This window comes from Chionomys nivalis, chromosome 2, assembly GCF_950005125.1.
Source record: "Chionomys nivalis chromosome 2, mChiNiv1.1, whole genome shotgun sequence".
Lineage (NCBI taxonomy): Eukaryota > Metazoa > Chordata > Mammalia > Rodentia > Cricetidae > Chionomys > Chionomys nivalis.
The window spans coordinates 427,498-448,710 of NC_080087.1; the positions used below are offsets into that span (position 1 = coordinate 427,498).

The 21,213-nt window shown below is 36.1% G+C and overlaps 1 protein-coding gene and 1 pseudogene across 1 annotated transcript; both read right to left on the reverse strand.

Moving 5' to 3' along the window:
* Positions 1–1,045: 1,045 nt before the first annotated feature.
* Positions 1,046–2,019, reverse strand: LOC130870298 (olfactory receptor 10AG1-like; annotated as a pseudogene).
* An 11,266-nt stretch (positions 2,020–13,285) lies between these two features.
* LOC130862838 (olfactory receptor 10AG1-like) lies at positions 13,286–14,236 on the reverse strand. The gene has a single exon (XM_057752661.1). It carries the CDS (start codon positions 14,234–14,236, stop codon positions 13,286–13,288), a length of 951 nt encoding a protein of 316 aa, XP_057608644.1.
* Positions 14,237–21,213: the final 6,977 nt, after the last annotated feature.

Genomic DNA, 21,213 nt, shown 5'->3' on the forward strand with positions numbered 1-21,213 from the left:
TTGAGACAATATTTCCTTTATATCAGACTGGCCACCAACTCACAATGTAGTTTCAAGCCTGTTCTTGACTTTTTGATCCTTCTGTCTTAATTTTCTTGGAGATGAAGTGGTAACATTGCACACGCTATACTATAGATATACTATATATGTATCATAATGTTACACCTTTTGTTTGACAAGTTTATCCAAATTAATACGAATAGTCTACCAAAAGGGAAGATTTTTTAGAAGAACAATCCTTTTATACTATTTTGGAATTGTTATTATATTTTTAAGTGTGCAAAGAACTAGGTGTTTCCACATTGGGCCCTTGATATATGTCACGGTTGTTTCTCCCTATTATAACTCTACTCCTTGATTTAAAATTTTGTATTTTATATAACATGGTGATTCTCACCACAATAAATTTACCAATTTTAATTTCTTTCATGAGCGCATTGTCTTTTATTGGCTATTTTTATTACATAATAATTTGAGAAGTAAATTGCAACTGAGTAATATGCACAGCACAAATGTATACATTAAAATCATTTTACATAAATATTTGAGAATTTTCTACAATGTGTTTTGATCACATTCATACTTAACCAGTCCCCTAATGTCCCCAATATCTATATCTTTTTATTTTATATATTTTATATCTATATATTTTGTTCCCAACTTAGTAATCTTTATTGTGTTTTTTCCATGCAGTCAAATTTGTGTTCCTGGGTAAAGAATCATTCACTGTAGCCTAAATATAACCACCAGAGGTCAATACATCCCTAAAAAACCTGATTTTTCTCACTCCAAGAACATACAAACTGCAAAAATTTTTCTCAGGCATTGAAGTTCATTATCCCTTACCAAATTTGTTAAAATGTTGACTTCTGAAATTAAAAATTGTTTTAATTTCTGGATTTCTGTGTGCCCCCTTAATTAAAGTCCACCAAAAAAGTTCACTACACATGAGATGCAACATTAACTATTATAATTATGTATTGCAGAAATAAAGTTAATATGTCTACTATGGTATAAAACATATAAAGAAACCATTTCTGTAATTTTAAGAGTTCCCACATGTTGATAACTTAGTTTGTACTTTTCTCAGTGCTACCATGATATCCTTATTTCTCAATGTATATATGATGGGATTCAACAGTGGGATCAAAATGGTATAAAACAGAGACAGCAGCTTCCCCATGCTTTCTGATCAACTTAACATTGGTTGAGCATATGTTATCGTAGCTGTTCCATAGAATAAAACCACAACTATCAGATGAGATGAGCAGGTGGAGAAGGCTTTAGACCTTCCTCCAGTTGATGAAAGGTTTAGAATATTACAGATAATCTTGCCATAGGAGACAAGGATCAAGAGAAATGGAACCATGATAAACACCACGGAAGCAACATAGATTGCTAAATTATTCACAAATGTGTCTCCACAAGCAAGCTTAAGTATGGGGGGGGGTGTCACAAAAATAGTGATTAATTTTGTTAGATCCACAATAAGGCAAAGAGAAAATTTGATAAGTTTGACCAGTCACAACTGGAATGATACTGATCCAGCAAGTGGCCACAAGCTGCACACAGACCTTATTGTTCATGACCAAGGGGTAGTGCAGAGGATTGCAAATGGCCACATAAAGGTCATAGGCCATGACTGTCAGCAGGAGGCACTCCATTCCTCCAAACATGATGACAAGACAGAGTTGTACAGCACAGGAAAGCAATGAAATAGTGCCTTTTTGTGTACAAAGATCCATGAGCATCCTCGGGATGGTGACTGTTACATAGCAGATTTCCACAAAAGAAAAGTTGTTAAGAAAAAAGTACATAGGGGTCTGCAGAGCAGGGTCAGTTCTTGTTATTAGCATTATAGTGCTGTTGCACATCAGAATAGTCAAATACATGAGCAAAAATATCCCCAAAAGCATCTACTGGATATGGGGGACATCCGAAAATCCTAAGAGAATAAATTGTAATATTTGGAATTTCTGTTTTACTTTGCTCTTTGTCTGCAGATAAAACAATTTCCATATGTTCCAAGCATTTGCTTTGTCAAGTCCACAAGTTTCTTATGTTGGCTGAATGAGACAAATAGATATTTTTATATTTTCTTTTACACAGACATTTACCACCATTTTATTAACTACAGCATGCAATTTTTAATATCAAAACAGAACTGGTATATGGTTAAAATAAACCTATGACATCAATTTATTTTATTATATTCAGCTATGTTTCAGCAGGTTTTGAGATGCAAACATTACAAATATTGGCACACTGTACAGAAATTATATCTTTGTACTTTATTCTTAAAAATGAGATATTACTGCAAACCTTTTCTGGTTTTGTGTTTGCATATTGCCTTTCCTTCATTTATTTCAGTACAAAGTCTTTAAATCCATAGATTTTATTTGAAGCTTTTCCTTAATTCTTATTCTAAAGAAGTATTAAGCCTTTTATTGTGAAATTATGTTGTCATGCTGTGTGTGAAGAAAGATGGAGTCATGGATATATGTTTTCAGCTTTCAACTTTCTGCTTGCCACCTTGAAGAGCAGAGTTCACATCTCCAGAAACCCAAGGTAATTCTTCGTGTTTTTTTTTTTTTTTTTTTTTTTTTTTTTTTTTTTTTATCACTTAAACTGTTCAAGTTTAGAAAATGCATGATATCCACACTCATACAAAAAAAAACCTCAGATAATTTTTTTTTCTTTTTTTTTTTTTATTCTTTTTTACTTAAAATTTCCAACTGCTCCCCGTTTCCCATTTCCCTCCCCCTCCTCCCACATATTGCCCCCTCCCCCCGCTCCCCTCCCCCTATCCCCACCCCCTAGTCCACTCCCCCTCCCTCTCGATACTGAAGAGCAGTCCAAATTCCCTGCTCTACATGAAGACCAAGGTCCTCCCACTTCTATCTAGGTCCAGGAAGGTGAGCATCCAAACAGGCTACGCTCCCACAAAGCCAGTTCATGTATTAGGATCGAAACCTAGTGCCATTGTCCTTGGCTTCTCATCAGCCTTCACTGTCCGCCTTGTTCAGAGAGTCCAGTTTCAACCCATGCTTATTCAGTCCCAGTCCAGCTGGCCTTGGAGAGCTCCCAATAGATCAGTTCCACTGTCACAGTGGGTGGGTGCACCCCTCGTGGTCCTGATTTCCTTGCTCATGTTCTCCCTCCTTCTGCTCCTCATTTGGACCTTAAGAGCTCAGACGGTTGATCCAAATTGGGTCTCTGTCTCTCTCTCGATCCATCGCCAGATGAAAGTTCCTGTGCCATTCTCCTTGGCCTCTCGTCAGCTCTCATTGTCCACCACATTAAGAGAGTCCGGTTTTATCCCATGTTTTTTTCAGTAGCAGTCCAGCTGGCCTTGGTGAGCTCCCAATAGATCGGCCCCCCTGTCTCAGTGGTTGGGTGCACCCCTCATGGTCCTGACTTCCTTGTTCATGTTCTCTCTCCTTCTGCTCCTCATTATAACCTTGGGAGCTCAAAACCCCTATCCAAACTAATCAAACGGCAGAGAGAGAATTTGCAAATTAATAAGATCAGAAATGAAAAGGGAGACATAACCACAGACACAGAGGAAATTCAGAGAATCATTAGATCTTACTACAAAAGCCTGTATGCCACAAAACTGGAAAATGTAAAAGAAATGGACACTTTTTTAGATAAATACCATATACCAAAGTTAAACCAGGACCAGGTGAACAACCTAAATAGACCTGTTAGTCGTGAAGAATTAGAAGCAGTTATCAAAAACCTCCCTTCCAAAAAAAGTCCAGGACCAGATGGTTTCAATGCAGAATTCTACCAGAACTTCCAAGAAGACCTAATACCTATACTCCTTAAGGTATTTCACAATATAGAAACAGAAGAGTCATTGCCAAATTCCTTTTATGAAGCTACAGTAACTCTGATACCAAAACCACACAAAGACCCAACCAAGAAAGAAAATTACAGGCCAATCTCACTCATGAACATCGATGCAAAAATCCTCAACATAATTCTGGCAAACCGAATCCAAGAACACATTAGAAAAATTATCCATTATGATCAAGTAGGCTTCATACCAGAGATGCAGGGCTGGTTTAACATACGCAAGTCTATCAATGTAATCCATCATATAAATAAACTGAAAGAAAAAAACCATATGATCGTTTCATTAGACGCTGAAAAAGCATTTGACAAAATTCAACATCCCTTTATGATAAAAGTCTTGGAGAGATTAGGGATACAAGGGTCATACCTAAATTTAATTAAAGCTATATACAGCAAGCCGACAGCTAATATCAAATTAAATGGAGAGAAATTCTTCGTGTTTGTGAAAGCCAGAGTATGATTCTACCAGAGAGTGGGGTGTCCCGCTGGGTGGGTCTGCTATGTGCAGTCCCAGCCTGGGCTTGAGAGTTCTGCTGAGGTCCCATTAACGAAGAGGGTTTGAAGGCTGATTGAGATGTGTAGCTTGCATGGTGTGATCTATAAGGTGGGGGTTTTAGAGTAGCCTACCTGTAAGAAGCTTTCTAGAAAAGCTTTGGCAGGTGGGGGAGGGGTGTGGGGATTTGCCCTGCTTTCAAGGGCCTAGAGAATGGGGTGTTCAGCTGGGTGCCTTCGTCTCATTAGGATGTTCTCCATGCCTCCAGGCAAAATGACAAAGCAGAGTTGTACAGTACAGGAAATCAATAGGTACCTGATCACTCACGTCTTGGTCGGCTATGGCTATGTGCAGTCGCAGCCAGACCATGATGGGGATACCCACTGAAATAGCTTACCTGAGCTAATGAGAGCCCACCAACTCAGGTCTGACAGCAAACAAACCAGCACAGGACAAAACTAGGCCCTCTGAACGTGGGTGACAGTTGTGTGACTGGGGCAGACTGCGGGGCCACTGAAGTGGGACCAGGATTTATTCTTACTGCTTGGACTGCGATGGCTAAGACCACTCTTTCGTTCTCAACCACCCAGACCCAAAATAATTATACAGATACTGTGTAAATTAAAATACTGCTTGACCAATAGTTTGGGAATATTCCTGGCTAACTCTTATATCTTAAATTAACCCATCTCTATTAATCTGTGTATCACCACAAACTGTGGCCTACCAGCAAGGTTCCAATCTCTGTCTCCTCCAGCAGCTACATGGTTTCTCCCCAATTCTGCCTTCTTTCACCCAGCATTCAGTTTAGTTTTCCCACCTAGCTCTATTCAGCCTTGTCATTGGCCTAAGCATCTTCTTTACTCATTAACCAATATAAGCAATACATGTATAAAAGGACTTTCCATATCAGTACTAGATCTTGGAACCCATTTTCTTTGGAGGGATACATTGCTCAGCCTAGATACAGTAGGGAGGGACTTGGTCCATCCTCAAAATAACATGCTAGACCTTGTTTACTCCACATGGGAAGCTTTGCCCTCTCTGAGGAGTGGATGGATGTGCAAAGGGGGAAAGTGGAGGGAAAAGGAGGAGTGGAGGCTGTGGGAACTGGGATTAGGATTAAAATGAGAAAAGATATTTTTTTAAAAAACATAAAATTTAAAAATTACAAAAATATTAAAGACAAAGATGGAATCTACAGCAAGCTGATATCTAGACTAGCCAACTCACAGTGCTGGGATTGTTCCTGAGAACATAATTCAGTTCTTTAAGTAGAAGAACAACTGGGAAGTATTCCTTACATCAAAACCTGACCTCTACAAGTCTGCACAACCAGAGATATGGGGAAAAACAAGCAACTGAAACAAAAACAAAAAAGCCAAAAAACAGCTAAACACATTAAAGATGAGAAACGAAAAATAAAACCCACCAAAGTCAATTTTCTTAAAGCAAAACATTTCTAATAAGAAATAAGAGTTGTGTTATTATATTGTCTGCATAATCCATCACTGATATAATTATGATAAACATGAACACTAGGTAGTTCTTCTCTAATATTTCAATTTAAAACTACTTTCATAGTACATTTTTAATGCCAGATTTCCCTGTTAGTTTATTCATTTGTAACACATGTGTGTTTGGTCTAGTTTCTTTTTATTAGAATTTGTGGTAAAACCTGATCTCTCACCATACCCAGTTCATTAACTCTCTTGGCTAATATGCAACATACATGGATGTAAGAAGAGTAACTGACAAAATAAAGCAAAACTCTCATATTAATTATCTGTTCTGCTGCATAATTGAAAGAAATCAAGAAATCTCATGACACTTCCTAAATAATTGTTCTCTAATAGCACATGATAAGTCTTTAGGTATTTCCTATCCTTGTATACCATTTGTCTTCTAGATTCATTCAGCGATGCATCTAAATTACCACATTGAGTGCCTGATTTTCTGAGTCAACATTAAGAGCAGGGCCTGCTCTTCTAGATGACCCAGGTTCCATTCTCAGTACTCAAAAGGCAGATCACTAACATCTGTAATGCTAATTACAGGAGATCTTGTATCCTCATTTGTCCTTGAGGGACACCAGACATGCATGTGCTACAGAGAACTATATGCAAAGTATTCTTTCAAAAACATAATAAAAGTTAAAATAAGGTATTGATTGACATATAAATATGATCACATGAGCCTGTGCTTTTTAAATTCTCTCTTCTCACTTTCGGTACATATGCAATCAATTCTTTTACCAACAGCATCGTTACTACAATTTGACAAATATCTAACTTGTCTTAATAAGGGAATGGAAGTAAGTGAGATCTGCTTAATGGGTAGATCATGTACAGAGTAAAATCATGGACACATCTGTGGTATTTTTTGAGCATCTTGAGCCTGCAGGTCAGAGCTGCCTTTGGTAAATGGTGTAAGAAAAGAACTCAAGCTTATCTCTAAACATCCACTTGAAATCATCAATGAAAGCAAATGGAAATTTATCTTTTGTGTTTTATATGGTCTTGCTTTCCTCAAACAGTTACAGTGACCCATGTTAATTATTTCCGTTTCAGATCGGGATTGTTATTAAATAAAGACTGTCAAACCTCTGAGGAATATTTCTCTTGTGCATCAATTTAATTTCAGGGGATTATTTATAATGAGCTTCTGAGAAACTCAAATTAATCAAATTTGTGTTCCTCTATTATCAAATTATCTGGATACTTTTATGTTATTTTCTATAGGTTTTTGAGGTATCAATCGCTATTTGGATCTAGAAATCACAAATAGTCTTCATGCACTACCCAACACTTTCTTCTGAAGTATTTTTGACTATGTATTTTATGTATGCTCATGCACACATCAACTTTTAATAATTTTCCAAACTTTCTCACCTTCTGTTCATGTTCTGAAACGTTTTTATGTAGTCAAGAGTAGTTGCACTTGACTTTAATCCAGGTACTCAGTAGGCAGAGGCTGGCGGATCTGTTCGCTTGAGGCCAATGTGGTCTACACATAATTTCTAGGAAAATTAGGGATTTGACACAAAGAAATCCTGTAATAAAGCAAAACAAAACAAAATACACCAACTCCCCCTCAAAACTCCCCCAAATACTTAACTATTATTCATTCCTATACCAAATTGCTTCTGTATGTATCTGTTGATGAGTTGATGATGTTATTTTTCACTTACAGATGATTTGATGAGTTCAGTCTCAAACATTGTAAAACAGTAAAAAATGTTATATGGTCAAATGTGTAATTCTATTTCAGCTTTATTGGTTGAAATTGGATTATATTCAGATAAGGGAAGAAAGACAGACTGCTTTAAAAATTTACATTAGAAACTGATTTGCAAACCAATGACCCTGATGTAGGCTTTGCTCACAGGACATAAGAATAACATAGAAGTATGAATGTTCCCAAAATAGCTGCACTACTTTGAAATCCCACCACTGATGGAGGAGTAACTTTCATTTAATAAAGAAACTGCCTTGGCCCATTTATAGGCCAGCCCTTAGGTGGGTGGAGTAAACAGACAGAATGCTGGGAGAAAGAAGCCAAGTCAGTGAGTCGCCATGATTCTCCCACTCCAGACAGACACAGGTTAAGATCCTCCCTGGTAAGCCAGCTCGTGGGGCTACACAAAATATTAGAAATGGGTTAGATCAATATGTAAGAGCTAACCAATAAAAGGCTGGAACTAATGGGCCAGGCAGTGTTCAAAAGAATACAGTTTCCGTGTAATTATTTTGGGACATAAGCTAAGCCATGCGGGCGGCCGGGTGCCAGGGACGCAGCCCCGCCGCTCTTATTACAACACACCACATCTTGGAGGATGACATCAAGGGAGTTTAATCAAATGGTCCCCTTCACTCAATTTCTATTTCCTATACATTCTAGCAATCTTAAGAAGGCAGTAAGGAGAAATACTTAAATCCCACTTGAGACTCTTATGACCTTCTGATCCATCCTTCTAGAAAGGTCAATAGTTCCTTTACTAATCCCTAAACTCCTAACAATGTATCAGTTTTTCTGTTCCATTAGTTGCAGTGGTGAGCAAGCTATGTTTTCCGTATTCAAAGACTTCATGTGATGATCATGATATTGTTAGAGGAAAACAAATTTCTATACAGAACAGTGATTTTTTTCATTATCTTTTTGAAACCAGTATTTTCATTTCAGTTCTATTTTATCTATATCTTACTAATCCCATTATTAGTTAGAATTATTCATTTTCAATTATTCATCATTTTATTGTTTTAACATGTAGAAGCTAGATTCTGCAGATAAATGGTCAGTAAAATTTATTGACACAACTCCGTGGAGTTTCTAGGCCCATGCCAACACCAAGAAGCATCCTGCCAGTTGCTCATAAACACCATTTAAAAAACAAAAACAAAACACCATTTAATGTTTCATGACAGGGCCTTTAAAAGAGTTGCAAGGCTTTTACCATCAATACTGAGCCAGGTAGTCTCTTTTAAAGGATCCATGCCTCTGCTTGCCACCAGCAAACAGAACCTTCTATAGAAGGTGACGCTACCAAGAAAAATGAATGAAATGAAATGTATGCACTGGCAATGCTGAAGCATTCACATGCAGCCCATATATGGCTGTTCTGATGAACTTGACTATACTGGGTTTGATGGTATAAGTTGATGAAAATGACTGATGAGGTCTCTTCCACCAGGGTACCAAATCTCATTATAGATGGTTGTGAGGCACCATGTATTTGCAGAGTACTGAACTCTGGACTATTGGAAGACCAAGCAGTGTTCTTAACCAGAGAGTCATTTCCAAAACTGTGGATAACTCACTTCTTTGGTGTCTAGAATTCCTTTCCAAGCTCTGTAAGCTTTTATGTGGATATAGTTGTGAGTGTTGGATGCCATTGGTAGCATAATTAATAAAAATATAGACACAGATATTGAAGCTCAGTCTGAAGACCAGGAAAGCAAAACAGCCAGCCATTGGCTCTCACTTCTACTTCACTCTGAAACAGCGATCCCACCTTCAGGAAACTCAGAATGAGACTGTGTCTGAGAGCTGTCCTCTTCCATCTTATATTCCTCTATTGGGCTGATATTAAAACTGTGTACCACTACCACCTGCTTTCTATGACAAACTTGTTTGGCTTCTGGGTTTAAAGGTGTCTCACCACTGCTTGGTCTGTAACTGACTATTGGGGCTTTTTTATTCTCTGATCTTCAAGCAAGCTTTATTTATTAAAATACAAATGAAATATCACTCAAGCCATCAACTTCAAAGTTTCACAATTAGGCCTCTCTACTAGGACTGCATTCAGGGACACCCCTGACACATGTTTGCCTCAGTTCCTTTTTTAGGCATGAAGAAAAATCCCATAACCTATTTCTTCTATCTTTACTTCTAAAACCAGAACCAGGTGGCCAAATCTGCTAAGTTCTGATGCATACTGGGGCTGGAACATGGTCCCCTTAGTCCATTACGTTTTCATGCATCTTCTGTCCGTCACTACCTATATTTTACTACCTTGAAACTTGCTCTGTGGACCAGGCTGCCCTTGAATTCAAAGATACTCCAGCCTCTCTCTTCTTAGAGCTTGGATAAAAGGTAGTCCCCACCATATCTATCAGGAAGATTTTCTTTAGTTCCTTTACAAAAGTTGGATAATTAGCTGGATGGGTCTTTCTTCGGTTACTACTTCCTATATTCTATTTCTTAAACTGTTCATCTTCTTGAACACAGATCTTAGCACCTTTCTACTTTCTGGTGCTTTTTATCTCCTTAAAATTTATATTTTATAATTTTTTCTAGTAAGCTTGGTACCTTTTATTATTAAACTTTATTATTTTTACCACTAATAACCACACTGAAGAGTGTATTCTATGCTGTTTTGAGATTTCCTCTGCCATCACTGCTAATTCAACAGTCTTCACTTTAGCTATAGATACATTCTTGAGACAAGGGCAAAAACAACCACTTTCTTCACCAAAATTTTGCAATACCAGTCTCTAGACCACATACTTTCATTCTTCTCCTCTGAAAACTCTTTTTTTTTTTTTTTTTAATTTTTCGAGACAGGGCTTCTCTGTAGCTTTAGAGCCTGTCCTGGAACTAGCTCTTGTAGACCAGGCTGGTCTCGAACTCCCAGAGATCCGCCTGCCTCTGCCTCCCGAGTGCTGGGATTAAAGGCGTGCGCCACCACCGCCCGGCTCCTCTGAAAACTCTTAAACCCCATAATTCATAAATTCAAATTCAGCATCACTGTCTTCCATGTTTTACTAGGATTGTTTGTTAAACAGTGCTTAAGGCACCCACTGATTTCCTAACTCAATTGCCCAAAGTACATACTATCCCAAACATAATGCAGTCAGACCTAAAACACTAGTACCCAAGTCCCTGAGTACCAGCTTCAGTCTTATTTTGAGTTTTTATTGTTGTAAAAATGACACCATAACTAGGACAACACTTAAAAAGGAAAACATTTAATTGAGGTAGCAATTTACTGGTTCGGTGGTTCAATCCATTGCTGTCACGGTGAGTAACATGGTAGTATGCAGGCAGATGTGGTTCTGTAGGAAGAGCTGAGAGTCCTACATCTTGCAGGCAACAGAAATTTGACTGAGACGTTGGGAGGTATCTTGAACAAAGAAAACCTCAAAGGCTTTCCACACAAGTGATATAATTCCTCCAAAAGGGCCATTCCCACTTCAACAGAGCCTTACCCCCAAATAGTGCCACTCCCTATGAGATTATGGGGGACAAGTAAATTCAGTCTATGACACTTCTCTTCCCCATTTTATGGCTTTTACATACTTATAACCAGTCTTTCAAGATGTTCCCTGAACACTGGGGTAAAGGAGGATGAGTTATCCCATCTATAATTGAACATTTAGTCACTGATTTTTAGCATTTAACCATTGATAAATCTCTGCATAATCATCACAATCTGTAAAAGATAAGTTACTTTGAGCAAGCCTGTGAACAACACAGATATAGCAATTAGAAGGCAGGTAACATTATGATCACTTAGCAACATCAAGAAGATCCCTAGCTAGAGCCCATGATTTCCCTAGCTTTGGGATTTTGACTAGGTTTATAGTAACAGACATGATTTCCCTACTGTGAAGCAGGACTGACATCTAATTATTAAAGAAAGTGTAGCATATAAACATACAGTAGATTTTATGGCAACTCTGAAGCTAAACAAATTACATCCTTTAGAGGACAATTCAAAAAGCCATCATAAATTAATTTTTTCTCAGAGATAAAACTTTATTTCTTTTGGTTATTAAAGTTTCTTGTTTTCTGACATTTGGGGTCTATATTTTATTTATATTAATATGAATTTCATATATATATAGATATAATAAGTATTAGTGTGTGTCTCAGAGATAAATAACAAAAGAACAAAGAGGCCAAGATGACAGGAGAGGCAGGATATTAGGAGGAATTCTACTGAGATTATTTGTGTACTTGCTTGAAAATACCTTTTATCAATTTGTAGTATATAAATAATACATACCATTGTGTGTGTGTGTGTGTGTGTGTGTAAGAATGGGAAAAATCCAGACAATCAGACCACAAATAAAACAAATTCTTTAATATTCCAAATAATTTATGGAATAGATGCAGTATTAAATGAAAATATTATAAGTAATCCTAGGTTTTGAAAATAAATTCAAAGAAGCTTGTTTTCTTATGTGAGTGCAGTAATCTTACTGAGATACATGGGAGGCTCAATGTGGTTTTCAACCATTTTTTATGTTCTTAAACTTACCAAAATTTTAATAGAATACTTTAAGTTTAAGCAATTTATCAATTAGCCTAACCCATACTTTAAAAATATTTAATGTGGGGGCTGGAGAGATGGCTCAGAGGTTAAGAGCATTGCCTGCTCTTCCAAAGGTACTGAGTTTAATTCCCAGCAACCACATGGAGGCTCACAACCATCTATAATGGGGTCTGATGCCTGCAAGAATACACACAGACAGAATATTGTATACATAATAAATAAATAAATATTAAAAATATTTAATATGCCATTATAATTATTAAATATAAAACATTATTAAGGAAAAAAAGCATGAAATAAAGCATGAAAATAAATAAAGATGTGAAGATGAGGGGCCATGTAATTTAGATTTATAAATACATCACATGAAAACAGACGAATTCAGATTGTTGCTTTTATAGAGAGATTGTGGTACACATTATATTTTATTCATGGTGAATGCACGTATATTGGATGTTTAAACTTTTGACAATCAATAAGAATTGAATACTATACAAGATTTCTGTATACTCTCAAAAGTTCCAGGAATATTAAAAAAGGAGACATCAAATAAATATAGAGTGGCAGTAAGGGGTGAATGGTGACAAAAAGCCAGCAACTGGGCTTAACAAATCCAATGGGATTTTCAAGTCACAGCAGCTATTCTCCCCTTCATTGGGCATGAATGAAATTGACACTATCAAAAATAAGTGAAGAAAATGATGAAAAAACTTATTCTGCCTACATAAATCCTATCTACTAACAGATTCAATGAGAATGAATAGGAATCCATGCCTAAGGTTGATTATGCATAATATATTCAAACCTGTGATCACACAGAGGACCTAAGTTATGTTCAATGGGTCATGAAACAAAGCAAAAACACCTGTATGTGGGGAAGAATTTTGATAGAGGAATTGAGTTTTAATAAGAATATGGAATGTATTACTACACACATGTAGAAAAGTGTCAAAGAAAATTTTAATTAAAATGTTTTATTAGACATACAACATTGACAATAAAGCAATTTGGTTAATGATTTCTATGAAAAGTCATGCTATACTAACTTTCAAAAGTAGCAAAGAGAGGTCATAACAGTAACATTTCAAAGGGGATATGCATATGTAACAGTCTATATGAGAACTATGGTTGCAATTAAATCACTTAACATAAGTCTATTGTACTGTTCTAAATAATAATCTTCTCAGAGCTGCAATTACATCCTTGTTCCTAAGGCTGTATATCATGGGATTGAACATGGGAGTCACAATGGTATAAAAAAGAGAGAGGAGTTTGTCACTTACTGCAGAATGTGTGGACTTTGGCATTAAGTAGGTAATAGATGCAGAGACATAAAACAAAAGCACCACCACCAGATGTGAAGAACATGTGGAAAAGGCTTTAGTCCGTCCTTGAGCAGTGGGCAATCTCAGAATGGTGGCAATGATTTTGCTATATGAGGTCAATATTAATAAAAAAGGGATTGCAGCAAGCAAGACAGTCACTAAAAAGACAAACAGCTCATGAAGAGCAGTATCTCCACAGGCCAGCTTAAGTACAGGGGGTATGTCACAGAAGAAGTGATCTATCCGGTTAGCGTTGCAGAAATGTAGAGAGAATATCTGACAAGTTTGCCCTAGCTGGAAAGGCAATCCACTGAGCCAGGAGCCCACTGCCAACTGTGTGCATTTTGTCTGGTTCATGACCAGAGGATAGTGCAGAGGGTTGCAGATGGCCACATAGCGGTCATAGGACATCACAGCAAGGAGTATACTGTCGGTAGTTGCCAGAATTAGGAAGAAACACATTTGTGTGGCACAGGCCAAAAGAGAAATGCTTCTGTCCTGGGTCCAAATGCTATACAGAATCCTAGGGAGAGTGACTGAAACATAACAGATTTCCAGAAAAGAGAAATTAGTCAGGAAAAAATACATGGGTTTGTGTAGTGTAGGATCAATTCTGGTTATCACAATTATGAAGCTGTTTCCAATTATGATAGTCACATACATTATGGAGAACATTCCAAATAGAAAGCCCTGGAGGTTGGGAAGGTCAGAGAATCCCAGGAGGAGAAACTGTGTCACTGTGGAAGTATTTTCCTCTGCCTTGATGTGTGCGTGTTTCATCTGTGGGGATGATTCAACCAGAATTACACTTCCTTTTCCTCAGTATTATTTTATCATACAGAAATTGATATTGTCATATTCACAGATTTTTAATTTCTGCTTACAAATATTTGTATATATATTCATAAAGATACACATATATACTGATGAAATTATAATTTGCCCTAACATATACTCTTTGGCACTAATTATATATTTGAAATAAATGCTATTGTTTTAACATCTTTCTACTGAGTGATTAATAAATATTCTTGTTAATGGAATGATGACACATAATATTATAAATGTTTATCTAAGTAACCAATGTGACAATTTCAGAATTATTTAATTTTCGGTTGGCTCTTTGGTACCAAAATTGTTTTCTTTTATCATGATAAAAATTCTCTTTTCACATGTCTAATGAAAACTGTATTCAATGTTCTAGTGTGGTTTTTTAAAGCAATTTATCCTGATATTCCTCTGTAAATATAGCTCTTTCATTGCAAAATCATGATAAACTGAAGACCATATTTGATAAGATTTATTTTACATTTAAATTTTGTAAGTTAGTTGTAATATCTATGCATTCAGAATTTACATTTTTACATCTGTGGAATTCTTTGACACTATAGACAAATCAAAAGATATAGTAATTACCGCATATTTGACAAATGGTACTTACTCTCTAGTTTCATTTGTTTCTGGCGCAGCAGTCCAAACCACAGCCTTATGAATCCTAGATGCGCTGTCTAACCCCAAGATATTTTCTCAGCTCCTGTAGGCAAATTATAAACACAACTTACTAAAGCAAACTTTCTCAAATCATTCACCTTCCAGCTCTGTCTCTACCTCTCTATCTCATATCTGCAGGTGTGAAGTGTGTCATCTATAAATCTTTAGATTCTCATTTTCATGCTATGAAATAAATTCAGCAGAAATTTCAAGCAACTACCGGCATTTTGTTTAATTTAAAATCTTTATATAAATATTAGCTGTTCTCACTTTTGAAGCAGTGATTTTCGTTCATTTAGATAGTGTGTCATTAATTAAAACCATTAATATACACTGTATTGTATTTTACTAATGAACTTCAGAAAATGAAATTAATATGAAAACAAAAGAAGACATAGACTTTTTAAAAATATTATTGAGATGAGCTTGTGAGTATTGTCTTTATGGTCTCATTTATGGTCTTTTACATATATAATTGCCTTATTTTTTGAAGAGTTTTCTATAAAAGATTCTGTGGAACCAAATGAAAATATGCAATAATTATAACATTTTCAGATTCACTTGTGATAGATATTGCAGTTCCGATTATTGTAGGTGTCAAGGTCACGTCAGTGATCTTCACTCAACATTTCATTCTCTATCGTAGATAGGTGGAGTTTTATGATATATGTTCCCGAGATATCCTATCACTGGAACATTTAAATACATGCCTAACAGTGAATAATAATTGAATACACCTTACCAATTTCATGTTGATTTTGGTGACTATGATTCGTAATTCATCATTCTTTCATATCAAAACAAATCTCACATGCTTTTTTTCCTCTGGATCATGTATCATCATTTGTTGGAAACAGTGTAAAGCCAAACACAAATAGTGTTTGAAACTTAAACCAAAATAAATAATTAATTTTTAAATTACTTTGTGTAATTTTATCCAAATGCTGATATAAAAAATGTAAAAATAAAAGAAGTCAAATTTGTTGTTAATCAAATTCAGTCTATGCTCTTAGGAATTAGATAAGGTATAATTCTTACCTTGATTTATTGATGTACAATAATACAATGTTGAGGAAGTTTCTTTTTCTAAGATCAAGAGTTTTCTTTTATTTGAAACAGAGTTAAACACCTCCCAAAATATATTCCCCTGTCATAACGAACTATTCCAGTTAACAAAGATTGTTCTCTACCAAGGGAAAACTTCTTTCCCATGTTAATTTCTAAATGTAAAGAACCCTTTTGTCCTATCAGTCATGAATTTAGCATTAGAAGAACCATAAATTAAATTAACACACACACACATTTCTTAACAGTATCTAAAAAAATACTACTAAATAAATATATATACATATTTACTGATTATAAATATATTGACTATATATACATATTTATTCAGTATTCATTTCTGTTATTATTAATATTATTTATATATGTACTGACTAAATATATATGTAGTCAGTATTTGTTTTTGTTATTATTAAAAAAATACTGGAGTTGAAAATAACAGAAGTTGGTAACTATAGTTTTGTAGTACTGAAGAAATCAGTGGAATTTGATACATCCGTAAGTGTATCTGCATTTATATAAGCAAAACATTTTACCATGACTGAAAGTCTGTACTATCTTAGAATAGATTAAAATGTATTTTTGACACAGCAAATTTAATATTTTGACATCTTCAAAATGTCTTTCATTCAAAAGCATACTGCTGAGAATATACACATTTGATCTCATCTGACAAAAATAAAGAAACAAGTCAACAAATAATAAATCAATAAATACAGTTACCAATGTTCTGTCATGAACTATTTGAAACAAGGACATATGAAGAATTCCAAGTAACAATATCACATCAAAACTAGCTACAAATCTACAACTTCCCAATGAATTGTTTGGCTGGACTACCATTGGTGGGCTAGTATTCTCAAGTCTTGACAGCAATTGCATTTAGACGTCACATCCAGAGGTTCACCTAGTTATTGATTGAGCTCTCCATCAATGATTGCCTTTTTGATTCCTAATTCATGAGGAAAGTTTGGATTAAAACCCAAAAGACCCCATTTAAACACACATGAACTCATATTCACAAAATAAATGGAAGTTAATATTAAATGAATGAGACTCAGTCATTAGTTTACAAAAAGGTTAAGATTGTGATTGGAGAAACTATGATTAAAAACTATGAATTGTCATCCAGTCGCATGCTGACATCCTTTCCAATGACGGAAGACTATGTATTAATTTGCCAGTTTTAAATGATACAAGTTGCTTTAATGTTGTTAAATCTTAGACATTAATAGCATACTGGTATAAGTGTAATTCACTTTGTTTTTCCTTATATTTATGTCACTACCTAATTGGTATTAAGCATCTTTGACATGTCTTTTTATATTTATTATTTTAGTATACATTAGCAAACCTAATATATATGTTTAAGCAAATTTTATATTTTTCAGTCTTTATAAGGCTCTATTATGTGTTTCAGATCATAATATTAAGTTTGTCCCCTTAAATTTGTATCTAAAATTTCAAAGAAATAAATTCTTAATTTTCTTTCAGTTACTCGTTATTACCATTGGTATTTTCTATTATTATCTAACAATTTGTTATTATCTTATTAAATTAATATTAATGAGTTAATATTTCATATGTACTCCTAAAAATGTCTTGTAAATGATTTTTTATTAATGAAAATGTCTTTTTTATTCAATATTTTATGTCTCATAATTCTGAACAAATGATATTTTATTACAATACCTTATTGAGTATCATCTTTAATGTTATTAAAATGTTTCTTTGAACTTTTGAATAAGTTTCAAGGGTAAAATCTTGAGCTCAGACACATATTCACCTTAAGACAAAATTGCAGTGAGCTTTCTCTTAGCACTAATAACTTTACCAGAATTCTGCTTTTATTTCTCTGGAAACAAGGTGGGTTAAAAGAATTTGAACTTGTAATAATGACCATACTAATTCTTATCTCTTCTGAACATTCAGCTCTTCCTTATGGGGCCTGCGCATAACCTTCACACTAGTTTTTGTGGATATAAACTAGTTCAATTGTTTTCTCTTCTAGCAACATCAATCACAGAGAAGTCTTGTATTCATTCCGACCTGCTAGAGTAAATCATCCAAAGCATCAAACTAGTTTTGGTCAGCTAGCGGTGTCAACAATATGTTCAATATATCGAATGGGTTCCCAGATGTTTGGGAAGTTTAAGTTTCAACATTTTAATTTAAATTTCAGATTTACTTATGGTGAATTTTGTAATCTCTTAGCTCTCAATTAACACAAACCCTGTAGATCCCAGAGATTTTTATAAGTAATTAATGGTCATAGTTTCTAAAAAAAAATATAACGGGAATATAATATATAGAGATGAATACTTTATTTTCTTATGGACTTTGGTTTATTGATATAAACTTAAGGTCAATTTTGTTATATGCATATTTCTACTCTTGTTTAAGGAATTATGTTTATAAAACTCATTTTAAAATGTCATGTATAATTAAAAATTATGGACTAGTAGATAGTAATTTATAATAGTCAAACTTTATGAGCAGTAAGGGTTCCCTACCCTGTGGGAAGTCCAAGGACCTCCCACCTCATTCCAGGTCTAGTAAGATGAGCATCCAAACTGCCTAGGCTCCCACAAAGCCAGTACATGTAGTAGAATCAAAACCCAGTGCCATTGTTCTTGACTTCTCAGCAGTTCTCATTGTCTGCTATGTTCAGTAAGTTCAGTTTTATCCCATGCTTACTCAGACCCAATCCAGCTGGCCTTGGTGAGTTCCCGATAGATCATCCCCATTTTCTCAGTATGTGGGTGCACCCCTCACGGGCCTGAGTTCCTTGCTCATGCTCTCTCTCCTTCTGCTCCTGATTTGGACCTTGGGATTTCAGTTTGGTGCTCCAATGTGGGTCTCTGTCTCTTTCTCCCTTCATTGCCTGATGAAGGTTAATATCCAGGAGGATGACTATATGTTTTTCATTGGGTTCACCTTCTTACTTAGCTTCTCTAGGATCACGAATTATAGGCTCAATGTCCTTTATTTATGGTTAGAAACCAATTATGAGTGAGTACATCCCATGTTCCTCTTTGTGGGTCTGGCTTACCTCACTCAGGATAGTGTTTTCTATTTCCGTCCATTTGCATGCAAAATTCAAGAAGTCATTGTTTTCTACTGCTGAGTAGTACTCTAATATGTATATATTCCATACATTCTTCATCCATTCATCCATTGAAGGGCATCTAGGTTGTTTCCAGGTTCTGGCTATTACAAACAATGCTGCTATGAACATAGTTGAGCATATACTTTTGTTGTATGATAGGCATCTCTTGGGTATATTCCCAAGAGTGGTATTGCTGGGTCCAGGGGTAGGTTGATCCCGAATTTCCTGATAAACCACCACACTGTTTTCCAAAGTGGTTGCACAAGTTTGCATTCCCACTAGCAATGGATGAGTGTACCCCTTACTCCACAACCTCTCCAGCAAAGGTTATCATTGGTGTTTTTGATTTTAGCCATTCTGACAGGTGTAATATGGTATCTTTAAATTGTCTTGATTTGCATTTCCCTGATCGCTAAGGAAGTTGAGCATGACCTTAAGTGTCTTTTGGCCATTTGAACTTCTTCTGTTGAGAATTCTCTGTTCAGCTCAGTGCCCCATTTTATAATTGGGTTGATTAGTTTTTTACAGTCTAGTTTCTTGAGTTCTTTATAAATTTTGGAGATCAGACCTTTGTCAGTTGCGGGGTTGGTGAAGATCTTCTCCCAGTCAGTGGGTTGCCTTTTTGTCTTAGTGACAGTGTCCTTTGCTTTACAGAAGCTTCTCAGTTTCAGGAGGTCCCATTTATTCAATGTTGCCCTTAATGTCTGTGCTGCTGGGGTTATACGTAGGAAGTGGTCTCCTGTGCCCATGTGTTGTAGAGTACTTCCCACTTTCTCTTCTATCAGGTTCAGTGTGTTCGGACTGATATTGAGGTCTTTAATCCATTTGGACTTGAGTTTTGTGCATGGTGATATATATGGATCTATTTTCATTCTTCTACAGATTGATATCCAGTTATGCCAGCACCATTTGTTGAAGATGCTCTCGTCGAACTGATGAGAGAGGGGGACTTTATTGGGGGAGGGGGAGGGAAATGGGAGGCAGTGGCAGGGACGAGGCAGAAATCTTTAATAAATAAATAAATAAATAAATAAATAAATAAATAAAAATAGTCAAACTTTATCATGTTTGCGGCGCATTGCACCCGTCTGAGCTCTATGCGCCACCAACAGTTCATGAACCAGGCAAGGGGCTGGTGATTGAAACACAGAAACACACAGAGATAGAGACACAGGTCAACATTGAAACAGTAAAGCCTCAAAAATGCTCTATTGTGTCGAGGGTCAGTTTTTATAGGGATAGTCATGCCCTAGCCAAACGCACCAGAAACCATTCCCCTGCCATCAGGAACTCTTGAGGGTCTCGTGCTCAGAGCAGCTGTAGGCACTCAGATCAGGGAAAAAGAAGTTGTTTAAAGAAATTCAGGATCTGGGGGTTCACAGCTCCCAACATCTCACCCCCTTTCTTATACATAATTAGAAAGAAGTAGAGCAGCTAACCAAATGCAAATCCCACAAGAAATCCAACTGCTCTTATAAGTTGGAAAATGCCCCAGCGAACATGCTCATTCTACAGTCAACATGAATGATATCAAATGCTGGTGCCAGCTACAAAATAGTCACAGCAACTATCTGACTGACGACAATTTCAACTGCCATAAAGGAGGCTGCAGCAGTGACAATAGCTCTACCCGTGGTGATCTCAAAGTCTCTAGGATGGCTTGACAGTTCCTCCTACCTCTGACTCCTTCAGCAAATCCTATCAGCATGCACCAACACAACTGGCCCAGGCAGCAGGTAGGCTAGGAGACCTTCCGCAGCTACTTCTCGAGGGAACCACTTAATGAGCTACACTTTTAGGGAATTTGGACTTCACCAACCTGTCTGGCTTCTTCTTGCTAAACGGGGGCACTACATTCTAGGGGATATTTTAAATCCTTACATCCATATTTTTTGCATCAACATTTCAGGGGGTGTCAAATCCTTATATTACACCAACATTTCACATCAAATGCTTTGCAGTTCTCAGAGTCAAATATCTTATTCAGTCCAGAACACAAAAGACAACACAATCAACAAACACATTTTATCTTTTTGAGCGGTATAATTCTGTCTTTTGGAGGCCTTCAATTCACCCTCCTGCCTCCTCTTTA

Coding starts and splice junctions, on each gene's coding strand:
- LOC130862838 (XM_057752661.1), bottom strand. CDS start 14,236: ATGAAACACGCACACATCAAGGCAGAGGAAAATACTTCCACAGTGACA.